The following is a 21,667-nucleotide window of genomic DNA, read 5'->3' as shown; positions in this document are numbered from 1 at the left end:
GAGAGGAACTCTAGATTTTGAGGCTCAAATTCACAATGAAACCCACTTGATTCTTTTGAAAGAATCAGGTGGCCTTTCCAAGGTTGCCACGTAAAGAACTATTCAATAGCAGGTACTGTTCATCCATTGATTTATTTCACAAATATTAATGAAGCACTAGTGTATCAGGCACAGGGCTGGGGAGAGAACACGGACAAATGGGCTTGGTGCCTACTCTCCCAGAGCTGAGAGTCTAGGGCCGTGGTTCTCCACCTGGGCAGTTTGTCCCTCAGGGAACATCCGGCAACATCTGGAGACGTTTTCGGTTGTCACAACTGGGCGTAGGGGGAGGGTGCTACTGGCATATAGTGGACGGAGGCCAAGGGTGCTGCTCAACACCCTACGGGGCTCAGGACATCCCTGCGCAACAAGGACCTGTCGCCTCCAAAATGTCAATAGGGTTGAGGCTGAGAAACCTTGGTCTAGAGGGAAACGGACTTTAATGACATCATCATAAATACTGCGTGGACATTGACATTCATTTTGACACATTTGCTTCCCAAGTGGTATGACAGCAAGTGAAATTTACAACAAAGGGAGCCGAGACACACCTGGGGGGATGGGGGCAGGCAGGGGTTGAGGAGGTATTCTGAGGAAGGGCCGGGTAGGCCAGCTTTGGAGGAAGAACTTTATACGACAAAGCAGGAGGGGGCTGGGGGCAGGGGAGAGAGCTCCAGACAGAGGATCTCACGTGCAACAAGGCCTTGTGTTAGAAGGTACCACGTATGGTTCTGGAAACTGAGATTTTGGGAGTTTTGCTTTACACCATCATCATCTTACAGTCTTTGTAGGACCAGGTCTACCCTGGGGCCATAACCTTGAGCAGCAACTCACCATGCCACACACCAGAGTCCAAACTAGACAGAGGCTGGAAGAACAACCCCTTCACACTCCAGTGTCCATCCTGCCCCACCGCCTTCTTTCTCGTGATCAGACACTGCACATTAGAGGAGGCAGGAATCAAAACCCTACTTTGTCTTAGACTTGATACTAAAAGTCTGACCCCCAAAAAGGAAACACTGATAAATCCACCTCATCAAAATTAAAAAGATGTGCTCTGCAAAGGACTCTGCAAAGATGATGAGAAGACAAGCTACAGATTAGGAAAAAATATTTGCAAACCACATATCTGACACAAGGCTGATACACTATCTAGAATATACAAACAATTCTCACAACATAAAGTAAAGAACACCAAACAAGTCAATCAGAAAATGGGCCAAAGACACAGACTGACATTTCATTGAAGAGAACATACAGAGGGCAAATATGCCCATGAAGAGATGTTCAACATCATTAGCCATTAGGGAAATGCAAATTAAAACCACAACTGGCTGTCAATACACACCTATTGGAATGGCTAAAATAAAAACTAGTGGGCTTCCCTGGTGGTGCAGTGGTTGGGAATCTGCCTGCCAATGCAGGGGACACGGGTTCGAGCCCTGGTCTGGGAGGATCCCGCATGCCGTGGAGCGGCTGGGCCCATGAGCCACAATTACTGAGCCTGCGCGTCTGGAGCCTGTGCTCCGCAACAAGAGAGGCCGCGATAGTGAGAGGCCCGCGCACCGCGATGAAGAGTGGCCCCCGCTTGCCACAACCAGAGAAAGCCCTCGCACAGAAACGAAGACCCAACACAGCCAAAAATAAATAAATAAATAAATAAATAAATAAAAACTTAAAAAAAAAAAACCAAAAAACTAGTGATAATACCAAATGCTGGAGAAGATGCAGAGAAACTGGGTCACTCACACATTGCTGGTGGGAATGTAAAATGGTACAGCCACTCCAGGATAGTTTGGCAGTCTCTTACATGCATTTAACCATATGATCCAGCAATCTTAGACATTTATTTCAGAGAAATGGAAACTCATCTTCACACGAAAACCTGCACCAATGTTGGTAGCAGCTTTATTTGTAATAGCCCCAAACTGGAAACAACCCAGATGTCCTCCAACAAGTGACTGGTTAAATAAACTGTAGCACATCCATACATGGAACACCACTCAGCAGGAAGAGGGGATGAGCTATTGATACATGTATCAACTGGGATGCCTCTCAAGGGAATTATGCTGGTGAAAAAGGTCAGTTCCAAAAGGTAACATACTGGGGAATTCCCTGGTGTTCCGGTGGTTAGGATTTGGCGATTTCACTGCCGGGGCCCAGCTTCCATCCCTGGGCAGGGAACTAAGATCCCTGCAAGCCTGGCTGCACTGCCAAACAAAACAAAGCAAAACACAACAACAACAAACCCTCCCCCCAAAAAACCAAAAGGTTACATACTGTATGATTCCATTTATAAAATATTTTTAAAATGACAAAATTAGAGAGATGGAGAACATATTAGCGGCAACCAGGAATTAGGGGAGCTGAGATGGAGGTGGATGGATGTGACTATAAAAAGCTTGCATGAGGGGTCCTGGTGATGAAACTGTCCTGCGTCTTGACCGTGGTGGTGACACAAATCCACAATATGATAAAACTGCATAGAAATAAGTACACACACAAACACACACACACACGAGTACATGTCAAACTGTTGACATCTGAACGAGGTGGATTATACAATGTTAATGTACTAGTTGTGGTATTTATTGCTGTGTACTAGTTGTGCAAGATGATACCTTTGGGGGAACTAGGTGAAGGGATCTCCCTCTACTGTTTTTTATGACTGCATATCAATCTACAACTACCTTCCCACTAGCCATCCATTTTACATTTGGTAGTGTATATATATGTCAATCCTACTCTCTCACTTCATCCCAGCTTCCCCTTTCCCCCCGTGCCCTCAAGTCCGTTCTTTACGTCTGCATCTTTATTCCTGTCCTGCCACTAGGTTCATCAGAACCTTTTTTTTTTTTTTTTTTAGATTCCATATATGTGTGTTAGCATACGGTACTTGTTTTCCTCTTTCTGACTTACTTCACTCTGTATGGCAGACTCTAGGTCCATCCACCTCACTACAAATAACTCAATTTTGTTCCTTTTTATGGCGAGTAATATTCCATTGTATATATGTGCCACATCTTCTTTATCCATTCATCTGTTGACGGACACTTAGGCTGCTTCCATGTCCTGGCTATTGTGAATAGTGCTGCAATGAACATTGTGGTACATGTATCTTTTTGAATTATAGTTTTCTCAGGGTATATGCCCAGGAGTGGGATTGCTGGGTCATATGCATAGCACAAGGAGATCAACTCGATGCTTTGTGATGACCTAGAAGGATGGGATAGGGAGGGTGGGAGGGAGGGGATATGGGGATATACGTATACATATAGCTGATTCACTTTGTTGTACAGCAGAAACTAACACAACACTGTAAAGCATTTATACTCCAATAAAGATGTGAAAAAAAAATCTACAACTACCTTCAAATAAAAAGTAAAAAATAAAAACCCTTATTTAAAACTTTTAGTCAGCAAACAAATATACCTTAAGACAGATCTTTTTATTATTTACTTTCTTTTCCCAATTACTGCAGGCACATTAAAAATGTCAATATTCTAAAAAAGATACCAAAAATATGTTTTTGCATAATTGTGCCTTTTAATAACTCTTTGAGAGAGCACCAGTTCTTAGGCATCTTGGCCTCTGTAGGCTCCTGAGACAAACTACCCAAGTTCAGACGAGGTCCCCCACCAATTCACTGCATGACTTTTGACAAGCACTACACTTCACTGTGCCCACTGTACAACAGGTAAAACAGTAGTCCCTGCCTTATGGGCTGATGTGAGGAATAAAAATGGGTGATACATCTCAGGTTCTTTGGACAGCTCTTGAACACCAAGGGCTCAACCAAGCTGGCTCTGCCATGACTGCCGTTATCACAGAGGGTCGAGGAGTCCTGGGGTCTCTCTCCTCAGCCTCTGAAGGTGGACTCGCCAGCCCATCCTAACGGATTCCTCAGAGGCAAAATTTCCCCAAATTCCAATTTCTGAAAATCAAAGGGAATTTTTAAGCTGCCTTTTCTATTTACTGGTGGTCTTTTTTCAACTGTGGGCCATTTCCTTCATGTTTCTGCTGCAGGTGGGCTTCAAGGGTCTACCATGTGACTTTATCAGAGTTTCACCTCTGGTCACAAGTCCTCAGGGAACGTGACCTGAGTGGCCTTGTCCTCCCGGGGCAGCAGCTGGGCCCCGTGCAGCCTCCTTGAATGGCCCTGGTGTTGGCGTCAGGAAAGGACCAATGGTCACTGAGGGACCCAGGAAACGGGCATCAGGCTCTGATGATTTCCTGGTGCACTTCTTCCGAGACTGCCAGGCTCATGAATAAGGAAAAGGGTTTCCTACCAGCTGAAAATGAAATAGGGCAGGATTAGACTATCACAGTTTTTAAAAAGTTTTAGTGTGGCGAAGCCAGACAAGCTGTGTCTCAGAAGCCTGGATGGTGAGCGGAGTCTCATTACTGTTTTATTTGCTTAGATGGAGAGAATATCTCACACAGAAAATGCTTGATGACTGCCCAAGGAAGCCATTTAGAAATAACTCTGAGCTACAGTGGAAAGCCTACTATGATGGGAACTGGAGAGAAGAGGTAATCCAGGAGAAATATCTTAGATTTTAGCTAACAGAGCTGACTCTAAAGCCCAATGCTTCTTTTCGAAAGAAACATTGGGTAGAAAGATATAGAGAAGTGCCCTTATCCGTCTTCGTAGAAATTCTGCAATGGGAGGAAAGAGGACTCCTCCTCCCTAAATGTGCTATTCCTCCAGGATCTACATCTCCGTAAGTGCGGCTCCCCACCCACTCAAGAATCTAAGCGGAAAGTCTGGGAGTCATCTTCCAGCCTCTCCCCGGCCCCACTGAACCATCAACAAGCTCTGTCTCTCCACCTCGGAGACGGTTCCTGAACGGTCTACTCTCTCTGCCTTCTTTGTGCTCAGCAAGCCACCCACATTCCTGGAAGAAGACATCAGTCTCCTACACCGAACTCACCGTCTGCACTGCTCAGTGAGCTTGCTGATAGGGAAGGCTGACCTTGACTTTTGGCACCAAGACCTGCATCAAACCTGCAGTGGCTTCCCTGAGCTCTTACCCTCCCACAGCCTGCGACCTGGCCAGCCTGCTCAGATTTGGCTTCCTTTGACAGATACACTCTCCCCCTGGCAGTTTGCAGAAGCTGCCAGGCTCTTTCCCACCTCCAGCCTCCATAATCCTGCTCTTTCTGCTGTGGGTGGGGCGGGACATTTTCCGTCCTGTTCACCAAGCTTCCCCAGTGTCCAGCGCCGCACAAGGGACACCAAGGGACTCTGTAACCAGGGCATCGATGAAGAAGCCAGCCCTTTGGCGAGCACCTGAATTCACCTCACATACTAATGTCGATTGCAGAAGCCACCATCTTACAAGCAGGTTGGGATCGTAAAGTCTTTGGGGAAGTTATTTCTTTTTTTCTAGAGCAAGCTTTCACAGCTTGGCATTATTGACGTTTGGGACTGGCTAGTTCTGTGTTGTAGCGGCTGCCCTGTGTATTGTGAGATGTTTAGCTGTATCTCTGGCCTCCCCATTAGATGCCAGTAGCACCGCTCACCCAGTTGTGACAACCAAATGTCTGCAGGCATTGACAAACGTTCCTGGGAGAGAGGGGGATAGCCCCTGGCTAAGAACTGTTGATCCAGAGAAAAATTAAAAATTGGTGGTTAGGATTTTAATTCTGCCCACAGAATACCTAATTAACCCATGCTTTGATTGAATCACAGGAGCAAGAATGTATTTTAATACAGCGTTACCTAACCACCATTTACAACATCCTTTCAGCGGGAACACATATTCCAAATCCCTAGTAATGTTTATGAACCACCATGGAGGGGCTGGTTGGTCCATCCTGAGAGTCTCAAGCTAGCTTCCTGCCTTGGCGAGCTGGGTGACAGCTGATGTGAAACAGGGGGCAAAAGCATGGTAGGGAAGAAACAGGGAGTCGGCGAAGAATCAGGGGAAGGATGGGGCTCCTCACATATGATCGGACCTTCCATCTGTGTCTGGTACATGAAAACAGGAGAGAGACACAAGAGAACACCTTAGTGCTTTGGGTCCTTGCTGAGACACCCTCTCACGGCATCCTTAGGCCAGGCGGTCTCTTTCTTTCCATGGTGTAGCACAGCCCGGAATGAAATGGGAAGGGTCGAGTCTCAACACTGCTCTCGCCCGCTGTCCACTGCCCGCCCCTTGGACTAACATAAGCCTATTGAGCTCGGAGGAATGCAAAATGACTTCCTACTTTTACCTGCCACACTGCAATAATATTTTCAATTATTGGTTAAACTGCAAATGCCCCATGAGTCATTGAAATAAATCTCACATGTATGAAATAGTCAGTTGTGTTTTCAGGGCAATTCCCAGCTGTAAAAATAGACTCACAACGAAGGTACTTTTTTCTGTAGCTAATTGAAAATACTGCACATATAATGCACGAGTTAAAGCACCCAGGAGGAATTTCAACATGCGTCCCCTGTTTTACAATGTACAATCAAGCGTTGTCACAAAGTGTTCTGCACACTTAAGTCAATATTGCTTGCTGGGCCTCTACCATGCCTAAGTTTTCACACTAGGAATTGAGGTTTTTATTGCTCCAAGTAACTTTTAAAACAATGGATTTAAAAGGAATACAAACACTCTTAGACTTGACCGATTCAAACTTCTGTGGCCCAGAGAATATCTCCCAAAAGGCAGAGAGATGAGTTTGTAAACAAAATCCCAAAGGAATATTTAAGAAGATGACCACTCTATACTTACATGTTTTTTTTGTTGTTGTTTTTGGTTTTTCTTTTCCCAGCAAGCAACCATTTAACCAGCAATGTTCTGCAAAGCTTAGAAACCACCTGAAGTTATGGGAAGCACAATTCCAAACTTGGCTTTAGTTACTCAAATACCAAGGTTCTTCCTTTAGCCTGACTTGATTTTTCTCACTGAGGTCTCCGCTGGTGCCTTCCAAAGGGATCTGGTAGGGGGCGGGGAGCTGCTCTAACCTGTGTCCACTTTGAAACGATGGTGCAATAGGATTGTCTAGCCCTAGGCCTGCCTGTGTAGCATAAATCCCTGCTCTGTGTCCCAGCTTCCTCATCTATCAAATCAGTGATTACGCCTCTCCCCCATTCTGTACCTCAGAAGGTACACACGTGAAACACTGTCCTGAGAAGTGATATGACAGCTCTCAGGTCCCACAGAACTCTTCCTCATAGGAACGGCCTTTATACAATGCTCAGGTAGAACAAGGATTTCAGGAATTAAAAATCAATGACTTACAACGTTAAGTTAGTTTTTAGTTTCAGGTGTACAGCACTGTAAATCAACTATACTTCAATAAAATTAAAAAAAAAAAAAAAGAATCAATACCAGACATACCAAAAAAAAAAAAAAAAATCAATGACAATGAAAGTTCTCACCATTGCCTAACCTCTGTTATAAGGCACTGCACTGAGGAATCTTTCGGGATGGAGGAGGCTGAGCTTCTTTTTGTCATGAAGTCACAGTTTGCAGGGGGAGAACGTCTCCCCAGTTTCTCAGGTCCAGTTATGGAGACGATGTTCACCAACAGTGGAGCCGGCGAGTCGCTGCACAGGAGACGGGAGACTGTTTATAAAGCTCTTCCTGTGTGTACAGCCCTGTGAGCACATCGTCTTACTAAATCTCACATGAGCCCTTCGGGATACGGTTGAGGTAACAGAAACGCAGAGAGGTTGAGGCATCTGCCTCACGTCACACAGCAAGAAAGAGGCGAGGACCACGTGGATATGCCCACCTCGGCGTGACAGATGTTGCCAGAGGCTTCTTCCAGAGAGAGGGCAGAGATGCTCCCGTAAGGCTGTCAACTGCCTCCCCCTCTGTCCTATCCCTCCGGGTCCTCTTTCACCCATCTCCCCACCCACCCACCCCCCACCCCCGTCAGCGCTCAGGACTGGCGTTGGTCCCATCCCCCAGCTTCGCCTCGCCCTCTGCTCCCGGTTGCAGAATGGTGCTCTGAGCACACCTGACGACCCTCTCCCAAGCTGCAAGAGGCGTCCCTTCTTCCATCATGAGAGTCTTTACTTTTTATGTTCTAATATGTGCTTGAATATATGGTCTCTCCCAAATACGACAGCCCTCTTCCCCAACAAGAAGATCCCGACACCTCCTCCCCAGCCGACCCAAGTTTTGGTCCACAGGACTAAGTAAACTTTATGACTAATACGTGAAAGCACGTATATTATGTGACTCTAGAAATAGAACCTTTCTTTCCATTTCCACCTTCTGTGAAGCAATTTAGTTCAGCATTTTCCCTAGACATCTTCTACATGCCTGTCATCGCTTTTTGTGTTGTCTAACGATTTCCCCGAGCACATTATCCACTTTTCTTCCAAGTTGCCTGTGATACCGCACTTTCCAAATCTATGTGTGACACTGCCATGGAAAAAAATCTATCCTAAGCCATAAGAAGCCCTTCACAGAGCATCAGGCCAGTGGCCCTCATAGGTAAAAAATATATCTGTGATCCCCACAGCATATTACTGTGTTCCATTTTAAAGTGACCCTTTGTGGTTTTGATAAAATTTCATCTGACAGAATAGCTACCTACTCAGCAAACCCATTTCCTCTTCTTCTGAAGATAGGACTGTAGCCTGTGCTACAGATGGGAGTGACTGTGTGACTGAAACGCAGTCAGCGAAATGGGAGTGGAAGTGATGTATGCTGCCCTCAGGCCTGGCCCATCAAGACCTGCCGTGTGCAATCTGCCAGGACCTTTCTGCTTCCACCAGCTTGTTGCTGACAAGCATCATGCCCTGGGAACCCACATGTTAAATGAAGTGGAGCCACATGATGGAAGGAAGCTGGGTCACTGAATCACCAGGTCCGCACCAGGAAAGTGACACACCCATTTGGGGCTTTATGCAAATGGACAATAACCTTCCATCATGTTTGAACCACGGTACACGTTTGGGTTTATTTGTTACGGCAATTAGCATGACCTTAACTAACACAACATTCAACATCTGGCGACTGTGAAGTCATGACCTCTGCAGTAATGACTAAGCCTGTATTCGATTTCTCTGCCTTTTTTTTTTTTTAACATCTTTATTGGAGTATAATTGCTTTAAAGTGGTGTGTTAGTTTCTGCTTTATGACAAAGTGAATCAGCTATACATATACACACATCCCCATATCTCTTTCCTCTTGCGTCTCCCTCCCTCCCACCCTCCCTATTCCACCCCTCGAGGTGGTCACAAAGTACAGAGCTAATCTCCCTGTGCTACGTGGCTGCTTCCCACTAGCTATCGGTTTTACATTTGGTAGTGTATATATGTCCATGCTGCTCTCTCACTTTGTCCCAGCTTACCCTTCCCCCTCCCCGTGTCCTCAAGTCCATTCTCTAGTAGGACTGTGTCTTTATTCCCATCCTGCCCCTAGGTTCTTCATGACCATTTTTTTTTTTTTTTTTTAGATTCCATATATATTGTTAGCATACGGTGTTTGTTTTTCTCTTTCTGAACTTACTTCACTCTGTATGACAGACTCTAGGTCCATCCACCTCATGACAAATAACTCAATTTCATTTCTTTTTATGGCTGAGTAATATTCCATTGTATATATGTGCCACATGTTCATTATCCATTCATCTGTTGATGGACACTTAGGTTGCTTCCATGCCCTGGCTATTGTAAATAGAGCTGCAATAAACATTGTGGTACATGACTCTTTTTGAATTATGGTTTTCTCAGGGTATATGCCCAGGAGTGGGATTGCTGGGTCATATGGTAGTTCTACTTTTAGTTTTATAAGGAACTTCCATACTGTTCTCCATAGTGGCTGTATCAATTTACATTCCTACCAACAGTGCAAGAGGGTTCCCTTTTCTCCACAGCCTCTCCAGCATTTATTGTTTGTAGATTTTTTGATGATGGCCATTCTGACTGGTGTGAAGTGATACCTCACAGTAGTTTTGATTTGCATTTCTCTAATGATTAATGATGTTGAGCATTCTTTCATGTGTTTGTTGGCAATCTGTATATCTTCTATGGAGAAATATCTATTTAGGTCTTCTGCCCATTTTTGGATTGGGTTGTTTATTTGTTTGATATTGAGCTGCATGAGCTGCTTGTAGGTTTTAGAGAATAATCCTCTGTCAGTTGCTCGGTTTGCAAATATTTTCTCCAATTCTGAGGGTTGTCTTTTTGTCTTGTTTATGGTTTCCTTTGCTGTGCAAAAGCTTTTAAGTTCCATTAGGTCCCATTTGTTTATTTTTGTTTTTATTTCCATTTCTCTAGGAGGTGGGTCAAAAACGATCTGGCTGTGATTTATGTCATAGAGTGTTCTGCCTATGTTTTCCTCTAAGAGTTTTATAGTGTCTGGCCTTATATTTAGGTCTTTAATCCATTTTGAGTTTATTTTTGTGTATGGTGTTAGGGAGTGTTCTAATTTCATTCTTTTACATGTAGCTGTCCAGTTTTCCCAGCACCACCTACTGAAGAGACTGTCTTTTCTCCATTGTATATTCTTCCCTCCTTTATCAAAAATAAGGTGACCATATGTGTGTGGGTTTATCTCTGGGCTTTCTATCCTGCTCCATTGATCTATATTTCTGTTTTTGTGCCAGTACCATACTGTCTTGATTACTGTAGCTCTGTAGTATAGTCCAAAGTCAGGGAGCCTGATTACTCCAGCTCTGTTTTTCTTACTCAAGACTGCTTTGGATATTTGGGGTCTTTTGTGTTTCCATACAAATTGTGAAATGTTTTGATCTAGTTCTGTGAAAAATGCCAGTGGTAGTTCGATAGGGATTGCATTGAATCTGTAGATTGCTTTGGGTACTATAGTCATTTTCACAATGTTGATTCCTCCAATCCAGGAACACGGTATATCTCTCCATCTGTTTGTATCATCTTTAATTTCTTTCATCAGTGTCTTATAGTTTTCTGCATAGAGGTCTTTTGTCTCCTTAGGTAGGTTTATTCCTAGGTATTTTATTATTTTTGTTGCAATGGTAAATGGGTGTGTTTCCTTAATTTCACTTTCAGATTTTTCATCATTAGTGTATAGGAATGCAAGAGGTCTCTGTGCATTAATTTTGTATCCTGCTACTTTACCAAATTCATTGATTAGTTCTAGTAGTTTTCTCGTAGCATCTTTAGGATTCTGTATGTATAGTATCATGTCATCTGCAAACAGTGACAGCTTTACTTCTTCTTTTCTGATTTGGATTCCTTTTATTTCTTTTTCTTCTTTGATTGCTGTGGTTAAAACTTCCAAAACTAGGTTGAATAATAGTGGCGAGAGCGGGCAACCTTGTGTTGTTCCTGATCTTAGTGGAAATGGTTTCAGCTTTTCACTATCGAGGACAATGTTGGTTGTGGATTTGTCATATATGGCCTTTATTATGTTGAGGTAAGTTCCCTCTATGCCTACTTCCTGGAGGGTTTTTATCATAAATGGGTGTTGAATTTTGTCGAAAGCTTTTTCTGCATCTATTGAGATGATCATATGGTTTTTATTCTTCCATTTGTTAATATGGTGTATTACATTGATTTGCGTATATTGAAGAATCCTTGCATTCCTGGGATAAACCCCACTTCATCATGGTGTATGATCCTTTTAATGTGCTGTTGGATTCTGTTTGCTAGTATTTTGTTGAGGATTTTTGCATCTATGTTCATCAGTGATATTGGCCTGTAGTTTTCTTTCTTTGTGACATCTTTGTCTGGTTTTGGTATCAGGGTGATGGTGGCCTTGTAGAATGAGTTTGGGAGTGTTCTTCCCTCTGTTATATTTTGGAAGAGTTTGAGAAGGATAGGTGTTACCTCTTCTCTAAATGTTTGATAGAATTCGCCTGTGAAGCCATCTGGTCCTGGGCTTTTGTTTGTTGGAAGATTTTTAATCACAGTGTCAATTTCAGTGCTTGTGATTGGTCTGTTTATATTTTCTATTTCTTCCTGGTTCAGTCTCACAAGGTTGTGCTTTTCTAAGAATTTGTCTATTTCTTCCAGGTTGTCCATTTTATTGGCATATAGTTGCTTCTAGTAATCTCTCATGATCGTTTGTACTTCTGCAGTGTCAGTTGTTACTTCTTTTTCATTTCTAATTCTACTGATTTGAGTCTTCTCCCTCTTTTTCTTGATGAGTCTGGCTAATGGTTTATCAATTTTGTTTATTTTCTCAAAGAACCAGCTTTTAGTTTTACTGTTTCCTTCATTCCTTTTTCATTTATTTCTGATCTGATCTTTATGATTTCTTTCCTTCTGCTAACTTTGGGGTTTTTTTGTTCTTTCTCTAATTGCTTTAGGTGTAAGGTTAGGTTGTTTATTTGAGATGTTTCTTGTTTCTTAACGTAGGATTGTATTGCTATAAACTTCCCTCTTAGAACTGCTTTTGCTGCATCTGATAGGTTTTGGGTCGTCGTGTTTTCACTGTCATTTGTTTCTAGGTATTTTTTGATTTCCTCTTTGATTTCTTCAGTGATCTCTTGGTTATTAAGTAGTGTATTGTTTAGCCTCCACGTGTTTGTATTTTTTTACAGTTTTTTTTTTCCTGTAATTGATATCTAGTGTCATACCATTGTGGTCAGAAAAGATACTTGATACGATTTCAATTTTCTTAAATTTACCAAGGCTTGATTTGTGACCCAAGATATGATCTATCCTGGAGAATGTTCCATGAGCACTTGAGAAGAATGTGCATTCTGTTGTTTTTGGATGGAATGTCCTATAAATATCAGTTAAGTCCATCTTGTTTAATGTATCGTTTAAAGCTTGTGTTTCCTTATTTATTTTCATTTTGGATGATCTGTCCATTGGTGAAAGTGGGGTGTTAGAGTCCCCTACTATGATTGTGTTACTGTCCATTTCCCCTTTTATGGCTGTTAGCATTTGCCGTATGTATTGAGGTGCTCCTATGTTGGGTGCATATATACATATACATTTATAATTGTTATATCTTCTTCTTGGATTGTTCCCTTGATCATTACATAGTGTCCTTCCTTGTGTTGTAACATTCTTTATTTTAAAGTCCATTTTATTGATATGAGTATTGCTACTCCAGTTTTCTTTTGATTTCCGTTTGCATGGAATATCTTTTTCCATCCACTCATTTTCAGTCTGTATGTGTCCCTAGGTCTGAAGTGGGTCTCTTGTAGACAGCATATATACGGGTTTTGTTTTTGTATCCATTCAGCCAGTCTGTGTCTTTTGGTTGGAGCATTCAATCCATTTACATTTAAGGTAATTATCGATATGTATGTTCATATTACCATTTTCTTAATTGATTTGGGTTTGTTTCTGTAGGTCCTTTTCTTCTCTTGCGTTTCCCACTTAGAGAAGTTCCTTTATTATTTGTTGTAAAGCTGGTTTGGTGGTGCTGAATTCTCTTAGCTTTTGCTTGTCTGTAAAGGTTTTGATTTCTCCGTCAAATCTGAATGAGATCCTTGCTGGGTAGAGTAATCTTCATTGTAGATTTTTCCCTTTCATCACTTCAAATATGTCCTGCCACTGCCTTCTGGCTTGCAGAGTTTCTTCTGAAAGATCAGCTGTTAACCTTATGGGGATTCCCTTGTATGTTATTTGTTGCTTTTCCCTTGCTGCTTTTAATATTTTTTCTTTGTATTTAATTTTTGATAGTTTGATTAATATGTGTTTTGGTGTGTTTCTCCTTGGATTTGTCCTGTATGGGACTCTCTGCACTTCCTGGACTTGATTAACTATTTCCTTTCCCATATTAGGGAAGTTTTCAACTATAATCTCTTCTAATATTTTCTCAGACCCTTTCTTTTTCTCTTCTGCTTCCTGGACCCTTATAATTCTAAGGTTGGTGCATTTAATATTGTCCCAGAGGTCTCTGAGACTGTCCTCAATTCTTTTCATTCTTTTTTCTTTATTCTGCTCTGTGGTAGTTATTTCCACTATTTTATCTTCCAGGTCACTTATCCGTTCTTCTGCCTCAGTTATTCTGCTATTGATTCCTTCTAGAGAATTTTAAATTTCATTTATTGTGTTGTTCATCATTGTTTGCTCTTTACTTCTTCTAGGTCCTTTTTAAACGTTTCTTGTATTTTCTCCATTCTATTTCCAAGATTTTGGATCATCTTTACTATCATTATTCTGAATTCTTTTTCAGGTAGACTGCCTATTTCCTCTTCATTTGTTAGGTCTGGTGGGTTTTTACCTTGCTCCTTCATCTGCTGTGTGTTTCTCTGTCTTCTCATTTTGCTTAACTTACTGTGTTTGGGGTCTGCTTTTTGCAAGCTGCAGGTTTGTAGTTCCCAATGTTTTTGGTGTCTGCTCCCAGTCGGTAAGGTTGGTTCAGTGGGTTGTGTAGGCTTCCTGGTGGACGGGACTAGTGCCTGTGTTCTGGTGGATGAGGCGGGATCTTGTCTTTCTGGTGGGCAGGTCTGCATCCAGTGGTGTGTTTTGGGGTGTCTGTGACCTTATTGTGATTTTAGGCAGCCTCTCTGCTAATGGATGGGGTTGTGTTCCTGTCTTGGTAGTTGCTTGGCATAGGGTGTCCAGCACTATAGCTTGCTGGTCGTTGAGTGGAGCTGGGTCTTGGCGTTGAGATGGAGATCTCTGGGAGATTTACGCCATTTGATATTACATGGAGCTGGGAGGTCTCTGGTGAACCAGTGTACTGAACTTGGCTCTTCCACCTCAGAGGCAGAGGCCTGATGCCCGGCCGGATCACCAAGACTGTGTCATCCACACGGCTCAGAATAAAAGGGAGAAAAAAAAGAAAGAAAGAAAGAAAGAAAGAAAGAAAAAATAAAATAAAATAAAGTTATTAAAATAAAAAATAATTATTAAAAATTTAAAAATAAAAAAAAAAGATAGGAAGAGAGCAACCAAACCAAAAAAACAAATCCACCAATGATAACAAGCGCTAAAAACTATACAAAAAAAAAAACAAAAAAACACAAAAAACGTAAAGACAGAACCCTAGGACAAATGGTAAAAGGAAAGCTATACAGACAAAATCACACACAGAAGCATATACATACACACTCACAAAAGGAGAAAAAGAGAAAAATATATATATATCATTGCTCCCAAAGTCCACCTCCTCAATTTGGGATGATTCGTTGTCTATTCAGGTATTCCACAGATGCAGGGTACCTCAAGTTGTTTGTGGAGATTTAATCCTCTGCTCCTGAGGCTGCTGGGAGAGATTTCCCTTTCTCTTCTTTGTTCGCACAGCTCCCGGGGTTCAGCTTTGGATTTGGACCCGCCTCTGCGTGTAGGTCGCCTGAGGGCGTCTGTTCCTCGCTCAGACAGGACTGGGTTAAAGGCGCAGCTGATTCGGGGGCTCTGGCTCACTCAGGCCGGGGGGAGGAAGGGGTACAGAGGAGGCGGGGCGAGCCTGCGGCGGCAGAGGCTGACGTGACGTTGCAGCAGCCTGAGGCGCGCCGTGCGTTCTCCCGGGGAAGTTGTCCCTGGATCACTGGACCCTGGCAGTGGCGGGCTGCACAGGCTCCCGGGAGGGGCGGTGTGGAGAGTGACCTGTGCTCGCACACAGGCTTCTTGGTGGCGGCAGCAGCAGCCTTAGCGTCTCATGCCCGTCTCTGGGGTCCGCGCTGATCGCCGCGGCCCGCGCCCGTCTCTGGAGCTCGTTTAGGCGGCGCTCTGAATCCCCTCTCCTCGCGCACCGCGAAACAAAGAGGCAAGAAAAAGTCTCTTGCCTGTTCGGCAGCTGCAGACTTTTTCCCGGACTCCCTCCCGGCTAGCTGTGGTGCGCTAACCCCTTCAGGCTGTGTTCACGCTGCCAACCCCAGTCCTCTCCCTGCGATCCGACCACAGCCCGAGCCTCAGCTCCCAGCCCCGCCCGCCCCGGAGGGTGAGCAGACAAGCCTCTCGGGCTGGTGAGTGCTAGTCGGCACTGATCCTCCGTGCGGGAATCTCTCTGCTTTGCCCTCCGCACCCCTGTGGCTGCGCTCTCCTCCGCGGATCCGAAGCTCGCCCCCCTCCACCACCCGCAGTCTCTGCCCGCGAAGGGGCTCCTAGTGTGTGGAAACCTTTCCTCCTTCACAGCTCGCTCCCACTGGTGCAGGTCCCGTCCCTATTCTTTTCTCTCTGTTTTTTCTTTTGCCCTACGCAGGTATGTGGGGAGTTTCTTGCCTTTTGGGAGGTCTGAGGTCTTCTGCCAGCGTTCAGTGGGTGTTCTGTAGGAGTTGTTCCACATGTAGATGTATTTCTGATGTATTTGTGAGAAGGAAGGTGATCTCCACTTCGTATTCTTCCGCCATCTTCTCTGCCTTTTTTTAAAAAACCCTTTTTCATCATGCAATCGGTAAAAGCATTCATAGTAAGAACTGACACAGGGGATTTCAGGCTAATGCGCCTCCCCCACGTGTTCTCATGAGTCTCATCCATCCAGTGCTTTGGTGAACTCTGACCAAAAACACATCAGGATCTTTGTAAAATGGAAGATTTTGCAAGGACCCTAATATATAGCAAATCTCTCTTTCTCTGAGGGACAATTTCAGATAAATTTTTCACTTCATATTCATGTACACGAACATGAAGTGTTTAAACTAGGACACTCTCTTTTTCCCAGACAAAATTCCACCATTTTAGTGCTTTTTAGTGACTCATCAAGGCATCTCTCAGGCACCAATTCAGTGTGCATGCCTGACTCAGAAGAGAGCGGGCCTTACTGCAGTTCTGGACCCTCCAGTGTCTTGTAGTCTTGAGTATTTAATGAAAGTAAAAGTTACATGCAAGTAATGTTTCACACTTTCCAAAGTTGTGCACTAAAACTGTCATATTTTTTATGAGATCTGATTTCTCCCCCATGGAGAAGTTATCCCCACATCTTTAGTCATAGAGAGCACATGAGAGACTAACTGGCCAACTCATTATTATTGATACAAACCAGTAAATAGCAATTCTACACAATTTAGATCAAAATGGTTTTCACGGAGAGTCACATGAAAGAAAAAGAAAGGACTGCATTACCCCCGAGGGCTGTCTGGGCATTTGTGCTTATCAGCTACGAGCCAACGCTTCACATTGTGCACAGACTTACCTCTACACATACACACACACACACACACACACACACACACACGCCTGTACGCAAACACGAACACACATGATTAGTAGCGACTGACATTTAAGAAACTCCTATGTGTAAAGGGCTTTAGCATCAGCACGGCTGAGCCTCCCGGGCTGCTAGAAAGTGGGCATCAGAGCCCTCATTTCACGTGGGAGGAAATCGAGACCTGGACACCGTCCCTCACTTGCCTGCATTCCTGACCCTCACGGAGCCTCCTGGTCCCTCATCCATAGAACGACCTCGGGACTCCAGCCTTTCAGGGCTGCCAAGTGGATTTAGGGAGGCAGTGCACGGCCATGGCTTTGGGCTGGCACCAGTGGCCGCTCCGGTCTCCAGGGCCACACGCTGCGCTCCTAGAGTCCCTTTACACCAACAACTCAGTGCACACTGACCAGTCCAGTGGGACGTCCTGAGCATCTCATCCATGGCACTCATTACACAGCAGTGGATAAGTGACCCAGAACAGTACTGAGGGGCAGGGTGATGGTCTGGTCCAGGGGAGGCGTAGTTAATCACCATGGCACACAGTGATGATAAAAAGCAAACCAAGCCTGAGGTAACTTCCTATTACATTTAAATCCTCTACAGACAGTGCTTCGCCCGAATGCCCCTGCTGCCACCCCACTACGGCGTACCGCTGTTCTAGACTATCTTCAATTGCTAAAGTCTCACGGGTATGCCTTTTCTGCCTACATAGAGAAGATCCTCAAAGGTCAACCTATGCTGTGGCTACTTCTGTGTCTCGCAGAGCACCTATTACAGAGTAAATGCTCAAAAACTAGCTCTCAAACTGAATGCCACCCACATACAACAGGGCTGCCACCTCGTGCTCCTTTGAAGTCCTGTGTGGGGCAGGTTCATCAAGAGTAAGCGTTGGGAAACCCCTTGTCTCTCGGGGAATAATCCTCTTTGAGAACATGGGTGGGAACAACAAAGAGAAAGGGAGACATGAACCAGACGGTGGCCCTAAGGAATGAGCGATAACAGTCCGCAGGGCAGTGGGGTACTCTGGGGGCCAACCAGGGGTGAGTGACAGGTCATGGCCGTCTGTTACCAAACTGTACCTAGACTTGCGTCTGGAGAGGTGACAAGTGATAGGAGCAGAGAGGTGAATCCTCACTCGGCCACAGCCCTGACCTTGCCAAGTGACCTAAGTCACAGCCCTGACCCAGTGACTGACATTTAAGAAACTCCTATGTGTAAAGGGCTTTCGCATTAGCGTGGCTGACCCTCTCGGGCTCCTGGCAAGCCAGGCATCAAAGCCCTCAATTCGCATGGGAGGAAATTAAGACCCGGACACAGTCCATCACTTGCCCATGTTCCTGACCCTCACGGAGCCTCCGAGTTCCTCACCTACAGAATGACCTCAGGCTTGTCAAGTGACCTAATTCATGATACTTCCTATTTCCATGTGTGTAAGACAGGAACAATACTATCTCTCTCTGCAAGGAAGCTGAATCCTCATCACCTCCATTCTCTAGCTTTGGAAATGGAGCACACTGGGGGCGGGTAGTATTTTGCAGACACAAAACTACTAAGTGTAGAATAGTCATTTAAACCCAGGTCCACCTGACTCCCCAAGTCATTCTCCATCCGGCAATGGTCTGCGGTTCCCTGTGCTGTTGCCCCATCACCACTGTTTAGGATCAGTCATTCCCTGAAAGAAATGTTTCAGAATCAAAAATCTCCCCTGCAAGACACCCAGCCCTGGAGAGAACGTCCCCATGGGCGGGAATCTCAGAGGGGCGCTCCACACACCTGAATCTCAGTTTTCTCACCTGTAAACCAGGACTAATTTCTACCTTACAAGAGCTGTTTAGATTCAACAAGATCATGTATAACATGTGTCTCACAGCCCTTGACACCCTGATGATCCAATGATCTTGCACTTCATTCTCCCCTTTCAAGCGTCTTTTGGGCTCCTCTGTGTCAGGTACTGTGAAAGGAGCCCAGAGAAGTAAGAGAGACCACAAAGTCCTGGCGGTTTCCTAGTGGGGGTGGATAAGACACACACATAACTAGAACACACGGTAGAGAGTAAGAGAAAAGCACATTTTTGCCATTGTATACATTAAAAAATATATTGTTCTCAAAGAAAGTTTACACTAATAAGTGATATACACGCATGGAACAACTCTGTTTTCAGTATTGCTGAATTAATTCACATTAGTATGATTAGCACTTTGATAGTCATGATTTACCACCTTGCTGCGCAAGAACAGGTTCACTATGAATACTTTGGCATCTCTGGCCAATCCTCCAAGTTGCTAGAAATGAACACAGGTTTGGCAAGAGATGATATGAGTCTATCAAGTAAATTAACTTCAAAGAGAAAATCCACACCTTTAGAAAGAAAACTCTGTTTATAATTAAGTCATCACATAGAATCTCCCTGGCATCTCCCATCTCATTGTCTGAGCAATAATTCACGTGTGGGCATACACTGAGTGCTGTATAAAGTCCCATATGGATATCTGCCAGTAAAATCCTAAAAAAAATCATACTAATGGCAGCAGAAAATACATTTCCTATCTAACGATGTTGGCAGTGGTTAATCCAACATTCATAGAACTCTTTTGTATATTGAAGGAATAATTAAACGTGTTTTAAATACATTCAACGTGTGTTTAAAATGGTTATTTCTAGGTATATGGACATCACTGGATACAGTAGAATGACTTTTTCACAATTGGAAAAATGAGAACAAAAAGAGAAGACTCTGGATGCTACATTTGCAAAAACCTAAATAGATGATTTTTCCTACTGCACAGTTTATTCATTCTTCATAACTAACATTAAAAAAAAACAAAACAGAAAAACACAGCGCCAAGCCTGACAGGGCTAGCCTGCAATGTGCCTCTAGAAAGAGCTTCTGGTAACACTGCTGCTTACATTTCCTCATAAGGTGGAGTAAAAGGGAGTTTATTTCATGCATCAGCCATCCTTTGCTCCATGGCCAGTACTGGAGGAGCTGGAAGCCTGTGGAAAGGACAGATGACCAGCTGATCACTGGGAGTGCTGCCTACTGAGAGTTTTACAGAAAAGGGGTCTGGAAACTAAGTATGCAAACACAGAGAGCAAGTCATTCATTCATCAGGTCAAAGGCACAATGAAAACACCAGTCGCAGTGGAGTTAAATGTTTGCCTGGAACCCCACTGCCACCTCGTGCCCTGGAATTCAGCTCCATTCTAGACCCTGTGCTCAGCACCTAAAGCATACTCTCCACTGCACCCTCACAACACTTAAGATGTGGTTACCTTCATGCCCAACTCACAGATGATGAAACTGAGGCTTGGAGAAGTCTAGTCAATTGGCTATGGTCTCCTGGTCTCCAACTAGTAACCAATATAATCTAGATTCAGGCCAAAGCCCGTTGGTCTCTACATCCTCCATACTCTTAATTACTACACTATACTAAGGAAGAGGGGGAGGAGGGGGGGAGGAGGTGGAAGAAGAGGAGGAGGAGGAGAGCACATACCATTTGATGTGACAAACTTTGAAATAAAGTTAAATGTAAAAAAAACTATAAAAAGAAAAGTTAAACCTTCACGTTTTAAGCTAAGTCTCCACACATTCGTGGCGTTCAATTAGACATCTTTTAAAAATCATGTCACACTTGTTCTTCAGTTGAGTTTTATCCAGCTCAGCCTAAGTTATTCCCCTGGACTCTGGGTACATGTACTCTACCTTTTCAATCCAAAGGTCAGTACTAATTTTAGCATCTGAGTCCCAGGAAAAAAACAAGTATCTAAGGAAAAACTGGGCCCAGGGGCCAAAAGGCATAAAAACATTAGTTCAAACATAACACAAAAATATTAGTCTCTTTCCATCTCTGTTTTGGTTGTCTTACTGAAGCAGATCATACAGCAAAGTGAGAAGCTGGTCTCTTGAAAGAAGGCCCGTTGTTTGACAGGAATTTCCTTTTGAGAGGTTATAAATATTGACGAGTCATAAATCTTTGACAGCTCATGGTACCAGCTCACAACTCACACATTTACAGTCCTGGGTTCAGGCTCTGGCATTGACACAAAGAGGTTGTATGAATTACCATGGACACCTGGGCAGCTCCACATTCTTCTCCACAACTGTCCGAGTGGGAATATTAGTATCTGTCCAACAAGCAAACATGAGGCTGGAGGAGATAACACAGTGCCTCTGTCAACTGCAAACAAATACTAATGACAGTTGAGGTAACTTGCCTGTCCAGCACACCCTCTCAATACTCCCTCCTCCCCTGACTGCAGGCTTGAACACGTGACTCAGAATCTGGCCAGTCATAGCATCCCACTGCCCTGACCACAGCCATTGGTCCAGGGAAAGACACATGACCCAACCTGAGCCAATCAGAGTGCCTCCATAGGATTTTGCCCACTGGAACTGACAGGAAGCTCATCTTTCCTCTTTGATCCTAAGGCTGTAGGGAGAGAAACCCGAAGGTGCCTGCAGTCATGTCGTGGTCCAGAGACAAGAGACATGGAGGGAGAGAAAAGAGGCCCAAGGCCCTGAGTCTCTAGTTCCAGTCACCTCCAAGGCCAAAGCACCTCCGCCATGGCTCGGGCTCGGCGACATAAGCCAGTAGTTCCCCCCATGCTCTCCGTGTTTCTGAGTCAGTTATTTTGATTGG

General features: G+C 44.1%; 1 protein-coding gene across 2 annotated transcripts in view; it reads right to left on the bottom strand.

Annotated features, from left to right (window-relative positions):
• The window catches only part of SERPINE2 (serpin family E member 2), a 74,430-nt gene that overhangs the window by 45,973 nt on the left and 6,790 nt on the right, over positions 1-21,667 (bottom strand). Inside the window, exon 2 of one of the 2 annotated variants that reach the window (XM_068544340.1) lies at positions 7,418-7,585. The exons of the other annotated variant lie outside the window; for it this stretch is intronic. Within the exon in view, the coding sequence (XP_068400441.1) occupies positions 7,418-7,494 (77 nt within the window). The 5' untranslated portion in view covers positions 7,495-7,585. The remainder of the gene's footprint in view (positions 1-7,417; positions 7,586-21,667) is intronic. 2 annotated transcript variants of the gene reach the window in all.

Source organism: Eschrichtius robustus, chromosome 5 (assembly GCF_028021215.1).
Source record: "Eschrichtius robustus isolate mEscRob2 chromosome 5, mEscRob2.pri, whole genome shotgun sequence".
NCBI classification, from domain to species: Eukaryota; Metazoa; Chordata; class Mammalia; order Artiodactyla; family Eschrichtiidae; genus Eschrichtius; species Eschrichtius robustus.
The sequence above is the reverse complement of the archived record's forward strand: the minus strand, read 5'-3'. Positions and strand labels throughout refer to the sequence as shown.